This window comes from Panulirus ornatus, chromosome 55 (genome assembly GCF_036320965.1).
Source record: "Panulirus ornatus isolate Po-2019 chromosome 55, ASM3632096v1, whole genome shotgun sequence".
In the NCBI taxonomy this organism is placed as follows: Eukaryota; Metazoa; Arthropoda; class Malacostraca; order Decapoda; family Palinuridae; genus Panulirus; species Panulirus ornatus.
The window spans coordinates 33,982,823-33,997,823 of NC_092278.1; the positions used below are offsets into that span (position 1 = coordinate 33,982,823).

The 15,001-nt window shown below is 43.3% G+C and overlaps 1 protein-coding gene across 1 annotated transcript in view; it reads left to right on the forward strand.

Moving 5' to 3' along the window:
* The window catches only part of LOC139765669 (probable ATP-dependent RNA helicase DDX10), a 120,710-nt gene that overhangs the window by 65,742 nt on the left and 39,967 nt on the right, over positions 1 to 15,001 (forward strand). Inside the window, 2 exon segments of the mRNA XM_071693401.1 lie at positions 12,050 to 12,212; positions 12,885 to 13,071. Coding sequence (XP_071549502.1) covers positions 12,050 to 12,212; positions 12,885 to 13,071 — 350 coding nt within the window.

Here is a 15,001-nt window from a genome sequence, read left to right on the forward strand (position 1 = left end):
TTTACCCCAGACGCTTCACATGCCCTGATTCAATCCACTGACAGCACGTCAACCCTGGTATACCACATCGATCCAATTCACTCTATTCCTTGCCCTCCTTTCACCCTCCTGCATGTTTAGGCCCCGATCACACAAAATCTTTTTCACTCCATCTTTCCACCTCCAATTTGGTCTCCCACTTCTCCTTGTTCCCTCCACCTCCGACACATATATCCTCTTGGTCAATCTTTCCTCACTCATTCTCTCCATGTGCCCAAACCATTTCAAAACACCCTCTTCTGCTCTCTCAACCACGCTCTTTTTATTTCCACACATCTCTCTTACCCTTACGTTACTTACTCGATCAAACCACCTCACACCACACATTGTCCTCAAACATCTCATTTCCAGCACATCCATCCTCCTGCGCACAACTCTATCCATAGCTCACGCCTCGCAACCATACAACATTGTTGGAACCACTATTCCTTCAAACATACCCATTTTTGCTTTCCGAGATAATGTCCTCGACTTCCACACATTCTTCAAGGCTCCCAGAATTTTCGCCCCCTCCCCCACCCTATGATCCACTTCCGCTTCCATGGTTCCATCCGCTGCCAGATCCACTCCCAGATATTTAAAACACTTTACTTCCTCCAGTTTTTCTCCATTCAAACTTACCTCCCAATTGACTTGACCCACAACCCTACTGTACCTAATAACCTTGCTCTTATTCACATTTACTCTTAACTTTCTTCTTTCACACACTTTACCAAACTAAGTCACCAGCTTCTGCAGTTTCTCACATGAATCAGCCACCAGCGCTTTATCATCAGCGAACAACAACTGACTCACTTCCCAAGCTCTCTCATCCCCAACAGACTTCATACTTGCCCCTCTTTCCAAAACTCTTGCATTCACCTCCCTAACAACCCCATCCATAAACAAATTAAACAACCACGGAGACATCACACACCCCTGCCACAAACCTACATTCACTGAGAACCAATCACATTCCTCTCTTCCTACACGTACACATGCCTTACATCCTCGATAATAACTTTTCACTGCTTCTAACAACTTGCCTCCCACACCATATATTCTTAATACCTTCCACAGAGCATCTCTATCAACTCTATATCATATGCCTTCTCCAGATCCATAAATGCTACATACAAATCCATTTGCTTTTCTAAGTATTTCTCACATACATTCTTCAAAGCAAACACCTGATCCACACATCCTCTACCACTTCTGAAACCACACTGCTCTTCCCCAATCTGATGCTCTGTATATGCCTTCACCCTCTCAATCAATACCCTCCCATATAATTTACCAGGAATACTCAACAAACTTATACCTCTGTAATTTGAGCACTCACTCTTATTTTTTTTTTTTTTTCTGTCTCCTGTGTTTGCGAGGTAGCGCTAGGAAACAGACGAAAGAAATGGCCCAACCCACCCCCATACAACATGCATATACATACATCCACACACGCAAATATACATACCTACACAGCTTTCCATGGTTTACCCCAGACGCTTCACATGCCTTGATTCAATCCACTGACAGCACGTCAACCCCTGTATACCACATCGCTCCAATTCACTCTATTCCTTGCCCTCCTTTCACCCTTCTGCATGTTCAGGCCCCGATCACACAAAATCTTTTTCACTCCATCTTTCCACCTCCAATTTGGTCTCCCTCTTCTCCTCGTTCCCTCCACCTCCGACACATATATCCTCTTGGTCAATCTTTCCTCACTCATTCTCTCCATGTGCCCAAACCATTTCAAAACACCCTCTTCTGCTCTCTCAACCACGCTCTTTTTATTTCCACACATCTCTCTTACCCTTACGTTACTTACTCGATCAAACCACCTCACACCACACATTTTCCTCAAACATCTCATTTCCAGCACATCCATCCTCCTGCGCACAACTCTATCCATAGCCCACGCCTCGCAACCATACAACATTGTTGGAACCACTATTCCTTCAAACATACCCATTTTTGCTTTCCGAGATAATGTTCTCGACTTCCACACATTTTTCAAGGCTCCCAAAATTTTCGCCCCCTCCCCCACCCTATGATCCACTTCCGCTTCCATGGTTCCATCCGCTGACAGATCCACTCCCAGATATCTATAACACTTCACTTCCTCCAGTTTTTCTCCATTCAAACTCACCTCCCAATTGACTTGATCCTCAACCCTACTGTACCTAATAACCTTGCTCTTATTCACATTTACTCTTAACTTTCTTCTTCCACACACTTTACCAAACTCAGTCACCAGCTTCTGCAGTTTCTCACATGAATCAGCCACCAGCGCTGTATCATCAGCGAACAACAACTGACTCACTTCCCAAGCTCTCTCATCCCCAACAGACTTCATACTTGCCCCTCTTTCCAGGACTCTTGCATTTACCTCCCTAACAACCCCATCCATAAACAAATTAAACAACCATGGAGACATCACACACCCCTGCCGCAAACCTACATTCACTGAGAACCAATCACTTTCCTCTCTTCCTACACGTACACATGCCTTACATCCTCGATAAAAACTTTTCACTGCTTCTAACAACTTGCCTCCCACACCATATATTCTTAATACCTTCCACAGAGCATCTCTCTCTCTCTCTCTCTCTCTCTCTCTCTCTCTCTCTCTCTATATATATATATATTTTTTTTTTTTTTTTTTCAAACTACTCGCCATTTCCCGCGTTAGCGAGGTAGCGTTAAAACAGAGAACTGGGCCACCAAAGGGAATATCCTAACCTGGCCCCCTTCTCTGTTCCTTCTTTAGGAAAATTAAAAAAAAAATTGAGAGGGGAGGATTTTCAGCCCCCCGCTCCCTCCCCTTTTAGTCCCTTCTACGACACGCAGGGAATACGTGGGAAGATCTTCTTTCTCCCCTATCCCCAGGGATAATAATATATATATATAATATATATATATATATATAAATATATATATATATATATATATATATGTATATATATTTTTTTTTTTTTTTTTTTTTTGCCGCTGTCTCCCGCGTTTTGCGAGGTAGCGCAAGGAAACAGACGAAAGAAATGGCCCAACCCACCCCCATACACATGTATATACATACGTCCACACACGCAAATATACATAACCTACACAGCTTTCCATGGTTTACCCCAGACGCTTCATATGCCTTGATTTAATCCACTAACAACACGTCAACCCTGGTATACCACACGCTCCAATTTACTCTATTCCTTGCCTCCTTTCAACCCTCCTGCATGTTCAGGCCCCGATCACAACAAAATCTTTTTCACTCCATCCTTTCCACCTCCAATTGGTCTCCCTCTTCTCCTCGTTCCATCCACCTCTGGAGGGAACAATCTGATGCTCTGTACATGCCTTCACCCTCTCAATCAATACCCTCCATATAATTTCCTAGGAATACTCAATAAACTTATACCTCTGTAATTTGAGCACTCACCCTTTTTCCCTTTTTTATTTGGTACAATGGCACTATGCAAGCATTCCGCCAATCCTCAGGTACCTCACCATGAGTCATACATACATTAAATAACCTTACCAACCAGTCAACAATACAGTCACCCCATTTTTTAATTGGATTCCACTGCAATACCATCCAAACCTGCTCCTTACCGGCTTTTCATCTTCCGCAAAGCTTTTACTACCTCTTCTCTTCTTTACCAAATCATTCTCCCTAATCTCCTCTCATTGCACACACACCTTGACCCAAAACACCCTAAGATCTGCCACCCTGTCACAAACAACATTCAACAAACCATCAAAAATTCACTCCATCTCCTTCTCTTTAATCCCCACTACTTGTTTATCTTACCTCCCCATTACCTCCCTTCACTGATGTTCCTATTGTTCACTTGTCTTGGCGCACTTTATTTACCCCCCTTCCAAAACATCTTTTTATTTTCCCTAAAATTTAATGTTACTCTCTCACCTCAAATCTCATTGCCCTTTTTTTCACCTCTTGCACCTTTCTCTTGACCTCCTGCCACTTTCTTTAATACATCTCCCATTCATTTGCAATATTTCCCAGCAAAAATCGTCAAATGCCTCTCTTCTCTCACTAATATCTCATGCCACAAGCATCTCTTTTGCGTCAAGCCCTCACCGCTCCCTAAATACATCTCATTCCCCCCCCACTCCCTTACCTCCTTTTGTTCTCAAACCTTTTTTTCCATTCTGTACTCAGTCTCCTCCTGAAACTTCCGCACACAAAAGTCTCCTTCCTAAGCTCACTTACCCTCACCACCCTCTTCACCCCAACATTCCTCTCTTCTTTTCTGAAAACCCTTTACATATCATCACCTTCGCTTCCAAAAGAATAATGATCAGACATCCCTCCATTTGCACCTCTCCAGCAACATTAACATCCCCATAAGTCTCCTCTATTTCGCACACCTATCAATTAACACGTAACCAGTAACGCTCTCTGGCCACTCTCCTACTTATGTGCGTTTTTTTTTTATTTTTCGCTTATGGGAAGGAACTCAAGCCTATCCCAAAGGGGGAGGTGTTGCAACCTCCATCTCAGGCTAAGTCAATCTTGTGCCTATCCAAAGGTAGCTATCATCCTCGAAGGTGCAACCAACTGGACACTCCTTCCAAGGTAGAACAAATCGTCAGCCTACCCGAACGAGTTTGCAGCCTCCACCAAGTGATGTCAATCTTTGTGCCTCTCCAACCTTATGGGAAGACATCAAGCCGGATCCGGCGAGTGTTGCAAACCGCCATTCTCAGGGCCATGTCAATCTTTGTGCCCATCCAAAGGTAGCAATCATCCTCAGAGGAGCAACAAACTGAACACTCCTCCCAAGGTGGAACAAATCGTTGAAGCTACCCACGAGTGTTGCAGCCTCCATCCCCAAAGGGGGATTCAATACTTTGTGCCTCACCAACCTTATGGAAGACTTCAAGCTATCCCCGGCGAGTGTTGCAACTCCATCTCAGGCCATGTCCCAACTTTGTTGCCTATCAAAAGGTCGCAATCTCCTCCGCAATTGGAACAATCGTCAAGCCTACCCGACGAGTGTGTTGCAGCCCTTCTTCCAAGGTGATGTCAAAACTTTGTGCCTCGCCAACCTTAATGGGAAGGACATCAAGCCTTCTACGGCGAGTGTTGCAACCTCCATCTCAGGTCATAGTCAATCTTGTGTCCTAATCCAAAGGTCGCAATCTCCTCCCAAGGAGGAACAAATTCGTCAAGGCCTTCCCGACGAGTGTTGCAGCCTCCATCCAAGGTGATGTCATCTTGTGCTCACCAACCTTATGGGAAGGAACTTCAAGCCTATCCGGTCGAGTGTTGCAACACCATCTCAGTCATGTCAATCTTTGAGCCTATCCAAAGGTCGCAATCTCCTCCCAAGGTGGAACAAATCGCAAGCCTACCCACGATGTTGCAGCCCCATCCAAGTGATGTCAATCTTTGTGCCTCTCCAACCTTATGGGAAGGACTCAAGCCTATCCCGAGTGTTTGCAAAACCTCCATCTCAGGCTATGTCAATCTTTGTGCCTATCCAAAGGTAGCAATCTCCTCAGAAGGTGCAACAAACTGAAAACACCTTTCCCAAAAAAGGAACAAATCGTCAAGCCCCCACCCGCCAAATGTTGCAGCCTCCATCCAAGGTGAAAGTCAACTTTTGTTTGCCTCACCAACCTTATGGGGAAGGACTTCCCCAAACCTATCCCGGGGAGTTTTTTGCAAAACCCCCATCTCAGGCCATGTCAATCTTTTTCCCATCCAAAAGGTTTTTGGGGCCAAAAAACCTCCCCAAGGTGGGAAAAAACTCAAGCCTAAAACCCCCCGAGTGTTTGCAAACCCCCCTCCAAGGGGGAAGTCAAAAATTTGGGCCTCCCCAACCTTATGGGAAGGACTTCAAGCCAACCCGGGGAGTTCAACCTTTCCCTCTCAGGGCCCTGCAATTTTGTGCCTATCCAAAGGTCGAAAACCCTCCCCCGGGGGAACAAACGTCAAGCCTACCCGACGGGGTGTTTCAGCCTCCATCCAAGGTGATGTCAATCTTTGTGCCTCGCCAACCTTATGGGAAGGACTTCAAGCCTATCCGGCGAGTATTGCAACCTCCATCTCAGGCCATGTCAATCTTTGTGCCTATCCAAAGGTCGCAAGCTCCTACCAAGGTGCAACAAACTGCAACTCCTCCCAAGGTGGAAGAAATCCTCGAGCCTCCCCAGCAAGTGTTGCAACCTGCTTCCAAGGTGAGAAAAATCTTTGTGCCTATCCGAAGATCGCAGCCTGATTGCATCATTGTAAACGCCCGTGGGGACAGCATGAACGTGACCGAGAACGAGGTCATGAAATTAGTCAAGAACGGCTGGGAGGTGTTCCGTGAACGGCCCAAGAAGACAACTTGCGAGGTAGCGCAAGGAAACAGACGAAAGAAATGGCCCAACCCACCCCCATACACATGTATATACATACGTCCACACACACAAATATACATACCTACACAGCTTTCCATGGTTTACCCCAGACGCTTCACATGCCCTGATTCAATCCACTGACAGCACGTCAACCCTGGTATACCACATCGATCCAATTCACTCTATTCCTTGCCCTCCTTTCACCCTCCTGCATGTTTAGGCCCCGATCACACAAAATCTTTTTCACTCCATCTTTCCACCTCCAATTTGGTCTCCCACTTCTCCTTGTTCCCTCCACCTCCGACACATATATCCTCTTGGTCAATCTTTCCTCACTCATTCTCTCCATGTGCCCAAACCATTTCAAAACACCCTCTTCTGCTCTCTCAACCACGCTCTTTTTATTTCCACACATCTCTCTTACCCTTACGTTACTTACTCGATCAAACCACCTCACACCACACATTGTCCTCAAACATCTCATTTCCAGCACATCCATCCTCCTGCGCACAACTCTATCCATAGCTCACGCCTCGCAACCATACAACATTGTTGGAACCACTATTCCTTCAAACATACCCATTTTTGCTTTCCGAGATAATGTCCTCGACTTCCACACATTCTTCAAGGCTCCCAGAATTTTCGCCCCCTCCCCCACCCTATGATCCACTTCCGCTTCCATGGTTCCATCCGCTGCCAGATCCACTCCCAGATATTTAAAACACTTTACTTCCTCCAGTTTTTCTCCATTCAAACTTACCTCCCAATTGACTTGACCCACAACCCTACTGTACCTAATAACCTTGCTCTTATTCACATTTACTCTTAACTTTCTTCTTTCACACACTTTACCAAACTAAGTCACCAGCTTCTGCAGTTTCTCACATGAATCAGCCACCAGCGCTTTATCATCAGCGAACAACAACTGACTCACTTCCCAAGCTCTCTCATCCCCAACAGACTTCATACTTGCCTCTCTTTCCAAAACTCTTGCATTCACCTCCCTAACAACCCCATCCATAAACAAATTAAACAACCACGGAGACATCACACACCCCTGCCACAAACCTACATTCACTGAGAACCAATCACATTCCTCTCTTCCTACACGTACACATGCCTTACATCCTCGATAATAACTTTTCACTGCTTCTAACAACTTGCCTCCCACACCATATATTCTTAATACCTTCCACAGAGCATCTCTATCAACTCTATATCATATGCCTTCTCCAGATCCATAAATGCTACATACAAATCCATTTGCTTTTCTAAGTATTTCTCACATACATTCTTCAAAGCAAACACCTGATCCACACATCCTCTACCACTTCTGAAACCACACTGCTCTTCCCCAATCTGATGCTCTGTACATGCCTTCACCCTCTCAATCAATACCCTCCCATATAATTTACCAGGAATACTCAACAAACTTATACCTCTGTAATTTGAGCACTCACTCTTATTTTTTTTTTTTTTTCTGTCTCCTGTGTTTGCGAGGTAGCGCTAGGAAACAGACGAAAGAAATGGCCCAACCCACCCCCATACAACATGCATATACATACATCCACACACGCAAATATACATACCTACACAGCTTTCCATGGTTTACCCCAGACGCTTCACATGCCTTGATTCAATCCACTGACAGCACGTCAACCCCTGTATACCACATCGCTCCAATTCACTCTATTCCTTGCCCTCCTTTCACCCTTCTGCATGTTCAGGCCCCGATCACACAAAATCTTTTTCACTCCATCTTTCCACCTCCAATTTGGTCTCCCTCTTCTCCTCGTTCCCTCCACCTCCGACACATATATCCTCTTGGTCAATCTTTCCTCACTCATTCTCTCCATGTGCCCAAACCATTTCAAAACACCCTCTTCTGCTCTCTCAACCACGCTCTTTTTATTTCCACACATCTCTCTTACCCTTACGTTACTTACTCGATCAAACCACCTCACACCACACATTTTCCTCAAACATCTCATTTCCAGCACATCCATCCTCCTGCGCACAACTCTATCCATAGCCCACGCCTCGCAACCATACAACATTGTTGGAACCACTATTCCTTCAAACATACCCATTTTTGCTTTCCGAGATAATGTTCTCGACTTCCACACATTTTTCAAGGCTCCCAAAATTTTCGCCCCCTCCCCCACCCTATGATCCACTTCCGCTTCCATGGTTCCATCCGCTGACAGATCCACTCCCAGATATCTATAACACTTCACTTCCTCCAGTTTTTCTCCATTCAAACTCACCTCCCAATTGACTTGATCCTCAACCCTACTGTACCTAATAACCTTGCTCTTATTCACATTTACTCTTAACTTTCTTCTTCCACACACTTTACCAAACTCAGTCACCAGCTTCTGCAGTTTCTCACATGAATCAGCCACCAGCGCTGTATCATCAGCGAACAACAACTGACTCACTTCCCAAGCTCTCTCATCCCCAACAGACTTCATACTTGCCCCTCTTTCCAGGACTCTTGCATTTACCTCCCTAACAACCCCATCCATAAACAAATTAAACAACCATGGAGACATCACACACCCCTGCCGCAAACCTACATTCACTGAGAACCAATCACTTTCCTCTCTTCCTACACGTACACATGCCTTACATCCTCGATAAAAACTTTTCACTGCTTCTAACAACTTGCCTCCCACACCATATATTCTTAATACCTTCCACAGAGCATCTCTCTCTCTCTCTCTCTCTCTCTCTCTCTCTCTCTCTCTATATATATATATTTTTTTTTTTTTTTTTTTCAAACTACTCGCCATTTCCCGCGTTAGCGAGGTAGCGTTAAGAACAGAGAACTGGGCCACCAAGGGAATATCCTAACCTGGCCCCCTTCTCTGTTCCTTCTTTAGGAAAATTAAAAAAAAAATTGAGAGGGGAGGATTTCCAGCCCCCCGCTCCCTCCCCTTTTAGTCGCCTTCTACGACACGCAGGGAATACGTGGGAAGTATTCTTTCTCCCCTATCCCCAGGGATAATATATATATATATATATATATATATATATATATATATATATATATATATATATATATATATATGTATATATATTTTTTTTTTTTTTTTTTTGCCGCTGTCTCCCGCGTTTGCGAGGTAGCGCAAGGAAACAGACGAAAGAAATGGCCCAACCCACCCCCATACACATGTATATACATACGTCCACACACGCAAATATACATACCTACACAGCTTTCCATGGTTTACCCCAGACGCTTCATATGCCTTGATTCAATCCACTAACAGCACGTCAACCCTGGTATACCACATCGCTCCAATTTACTCTATTCCTTGCCCTCCTTTCACCCTCCTGCATGTTCAGGCCCCGATCACACAAAATCTTTTTCACTCCATCTTTCCACCTCCAATTTGGTCTCCCTCTTCTCCTCGTTCCCTCCACCTCTGGAGGGAACAATCTGATGCTCTGTACATGCCTTCACCCTCTCAATCAATACCCTCCCATATAATTTCCTAGGAATACTCAATAAACTTATACCTCTGTAATTTGAGCACTCACCTTTATCCCCTTTGTTTTGGTACAATGGCACTATGCAAGCATTCCGCCAATCCTCAGGTACCTCACCATGAGTCATACATACATTAAATAACCTTACCAACCAGTCAACAATACAGTCACCCCCTTTTTTAATTGGATTCCACTGCAATACCATCCAAACCTGCTGCCTTACCGGCTTTCATCTTCCGCAAAGCTTTTACTACCTCTTCTCTGTTTACCAAATCATTTTCCCTAACCCTCTCACTTTGCACACCACCTCGACCAAAACACCCTATATCTGCCACTCTATCATCAAACGCATTCAACAAATCTTCAAAATACTCACTCCATCTCCTTCTCTCATCACCACTACTTGTTATCACCTCCCCATTAGCCCCCTTCACTGAAGTTCCCATTAGTTCCCTTGTCTTATGCTCTTTATTTACCTCCTTCCAAAACATCTTTTTATTCTCTTTAAAATTTAATGATACTCTCTTAACCCCAACTCTCATTTGCCCTCTTTTTCACCTCTTGCACCTTTCTCTTGACCTCCTGCCTCTTTCTTTTATACATCTCCCACTCGGATTTGCATTATTTCCGTATAAAAATCGTCCAAATGCCTCTCTCTTTTTCACTAATAATCTTACTTCTTCATCCCACCATTCACTACCCATTCTAATCTGCCCACCTCCCACTCTTCTCATGCCACAAGCATCTTTTGCTCAAGCCATCACTGCTTCCCTAAATACATCCCTTTCCTCCCCCACTCCCCTTATGTCCTTTGTTCTCACTTTTTTCCATTCTGTACTCAGTTTCTCCTGGTACTTTCTCACACAAGTCTCCTTCCCAAGCTCACTTACTCTCACCACTCTCTTCACATCAACATTCTCTTCTTTTCTGAAAACCTCTACAAATCTTTACCTTCGCCTCCACAAGATAATGATCGGAAATCCCTCCAGTTGCACCTCTCAGCACATTAACATCCAAAAGTCTCTCTTTCACGTGCCTATCAGCTAACACGTAATCCAATAATGCTTTCTGGACATCTCTCCTACTTACATATGTATACTTATGTATATCTCTCTTTTTAAACCAGGTATTCCCAGTCGCTAGTTCTTTTTCAGCACATAAATCTACAAGCTCTTCACCATTTCCATTTACAATACTGAACACCCCATGTATACTAATTATTCCCTCAACTACCACATTACTCACCTTTGCATTCAAATCACCCATCACTATAACCCGGTCTCGTGCATTAAAACTACCGGCACACTCACTCAGCTGCTCCCAAAACACTTGCCTCTCATGATCTTTCTTCTCATGCCCAGGTGCATATGCACCAATAATCACCCATCTCTCTCCATCCACTTTCAGTTTTACCCATATCAATGTAGAGTTTACTTTCTTACACTCTATCACATACTCCCACCACTTCTGTTTCAGGAGTAGTGCTATTCCTTCCCTTGCTCTTGTCCTCTCACTAACCCCTGACTTTACTCCCAAGACATTACCAAACCACTCATCCCCTTTACCCTTGAGCTTCTTTTCACTCAGAGCCAAAACATCCAGGTTCCTTTCCTGAAACATACTACCTATCTCTCCTTTTTTCTCATCTTGGTTACATCCACACACATTTAGACACCCCAATCTGAGCCTTCGAGGAGGATGAGCACTCCCCGCATGACTCCTTCTTCTGTTTCCCCTTTTATTTGTAAATTGAATGAATGTGGACAAAATGAAAGGGAAGATAAGTATGGGATACTGTCAGTGGACTGAACGGGGGCATATGAAGCAACTGGGGGAAAGCAATGAAATGTCTTTGAGGCTTGCTTGTAGATAGAAGGCTTGTGGTTTTGAAGCATTAAACATGACAGTTGGAGAATGGATGTGAGTGAATGAGGCCTTTTCTTTTTCTGTTCCTGGCTGTACCTCATTAACACAGAAACAGTGGACAGTTATGAAAAGTAAAAGCTTTGTTCAAAAGCTTACCCAGGACCCAGCTCACTGAATGTGTTATAATGATCTTTTCATTGTTTTGGAAGGTATAAAGGATGAAATGCTCAGGGAAAATTGGGCATGGATTATATTGATGTTAGAAAATTAAAGTCACAAAATATTACAGATTAATATTTTTTAGGTACAGTATGCAAACAGTATGTTCAGCAAGCTGCAGCCAGGCTTATCCGTTATGAGTCTCCATGGGTCTATGCATCAGCTGAGACGTATGGCAATTTATGATGAGTTTTGCCACAAGAAAAATGCTGTTCTCTTTGCCACTGATGTTGCAGCCAGAGGTCTTGGTGAGCATTAGCAGTTTGTCAACTGAGACTTGAATATGACTTTACTGTATATGCTTGATAAGAAAATCAAGGTCAATTCAGTTTCTTCATGGTGTCTGTTACTTAAGATGCACTGTTTCTCCATCATCATTATCATGGATTTAATTCTGTTTAATAAGTACATACAAATACCTGTGAGTAGATTTTACTTGAAGCAGGGTAGATGGTTAGTGGTCACTCTTTATTGTTCTTGTTTCACAGTGCTGTTTGTTTCAGCATCCACATACACACATTTCACACCCATCTTGGGTTTATCTTTTTAATGTTTCAGTACTTGCTGTTTTCATACTTTTTATCTTGTCAGGTAAGATATGGAGAAACTTCCTTTCATTTTTGCTGAGCTGTCTCATATTTTTGAATGGTGCCTTCTTGATATACCTGCATCCCAATGAATTATCGTAGATTTGATTGCAAAATTTTCTTCAGTTTGTGAAGTTTCTTATCCACCATGACTCCTATCTCCCATTTCTTCCCAGACATCACATCCACTTACCTTTCACCTGATATATTCAGTTGTTCTTCAAAATGCCCACTCCATCTCTTTTTCACATCATTGTATGCCACCACTTTGCCATATGCTTTCCTTAATTTCATCATGTATTGAACTTAGTATGCAGTGGTATCTATTTACAGATATCCCAGCTGTTGACTGGGTAGTGCAGGCAGACTGTCCTGAAGATGTGACAACATACATTCATCGTGCTGGAAGAACCGCTCGTTACACCAAGAGTGGGGAGGCTATTCTTTTGCTGACGTCTTCAGAGGAAGAAGCAATGGTAGCAAATTTAATGGCTAAAAACATTCCAATTGAGAAAATACAGTAAGTCTTACATTTACACAACCACACCAAAAGCCATACTTTTGTGTTTTGAACAACTTTCATGATAATATTAAGTTCTGTGTAGATTTATCTTGTTCTGTAAAGAAAGTTCATTTTTATATGTCACAAGGTAAAAGTAGGAAAAGTTGTCAGCTGTCCACCCTGTTCACCAATTTTACTATGATATTACATGTGATTGCTATTGCTTATGATGACATGTTATAATTCTGTTTTTTTAGAAAGTGTTATAATTATTGAAATGAAAGATGCTGTGATAAGTTGTGTGAATAATAATAGCAGAAAAGAGCTAGTAGTCTGTGTGTTAGCGAGAGGTTTTTGATTAGATAAATTAGAGGATGAAATCAAGAGCTAGCTTGACATTAGGAGCTATGAATTTTAGTGAGATGCTGTTACTGGTATTTGTATGGATACTTAGGTGAAGAGCAGATATTTATGGAATCATAGGCTTAAGCAATCTAAGATGGAGGTTACCTTTCTACAATGGGACTTTGCTTGGAACATAACTAGTGAGTAGCACTTGATGCTTATCTTGCCTCATGCACAATATCTTTCCTAGCTGTTGCCACACTATAATGGTTATTGTGTCATGGTCAATTGTGCACTTTCTTTAGTCATATGTAAGTTTTGTTTTGCAGTGGCAGTATCATAACCAGTGAGGTTATGAGGTGCTGCTACTGCGGTACAGGCTCAAAAGTTTGGAAAAGTTTTTAATTTTAGTGCCTCAGAGGGATTCTCTAGTTTTCTGGAGTATCCAAGTTTCACACAGCCTTCTTGTAGTTACTTCATTATTACACCCTTAGGGTTGGAACAGAAGGGGTGGAAGCATACTTAACTCCATCAGACAAAACAGACAAACACTTGAGGTGTGCTGGGGTTTTAGTTTTTTGGACAGTTTGGGAGCCCCATCACTTCTGGGAAACTGTGCTGGAGTTGCCCTTAGCCGGTGGCCTGTTAATGGTGAGATACAAAAGGATAAGAAGCAGCAATGTAGTCAACCAGTTATGCAGGAGAATTAGAGGGACAAGCAATTGAGGGTGATGGCTGTGAGTGTAAATGGGATGACTGGTGAGAGTAAAGAAGGGACATTGTGGAGAAATTTAATTTAGTTTGGGTGTGCAGGGGATTAGGAAACCTACACACTTAGACACTGCTTTATGTGTGAGAGGGCTGACCCATAATACCATGACCAATGCCGGCTCTATCCCTTGCAGCCAAACCGCTGAGTTTCTCTGGTTATCAAGCATAAGGCAAAGATGAGAGGGGCAGAACTATGTGCATGCCCAGGGAAACACCCGTGAGTTGTCTTTTATCATTAGTAGGAAGTTCATAGATGTTGATGGTCTATCCGAGTTTGTCCCCTTCTGATACCCTACTGCTGAAAGTTTTCATGCTTTCTAGCAACATTGGGGAAGCAAAAGGACTTAACAAAAAGCCAATAGCTTCAATTATTTGTCTGTACAAGGCATAGTGGCCAGAAAGGGAAATATCGAGAATTGTCGGTGCAACTGTCCAATCATTCAGGTGTGGACATAAAGGTTTTGCAATAGTGGAGGTAAGGCAACACTATTGCACAAGGGAAGGCTCAGAAGACTTTACCATGCACTCTAACCTTCCTAAAAGCTAATCTAAAAGCTAATCCATCTTTGTCAGCATGGGAATTAACAGGAAAAAACAAAGACTGATCGATAAAGTGTCAGTAAGGACCATTCATCAACGCATCCAAGACAACCTGCACATCAACTGCCGTCAAGCCAGAAAGAAGACCCCCCCTCACCCTTATGCATGCGCAGCCTAGGATCGTGTTTGCCAAGACACCTCTGTAGGTAAAGACCAAGTGAAAGCACTTGCTATGGAGCAATGAAGCCATGCTTTCTATGACTGGAAACTGATTTAGCATGTTTATCAGCAC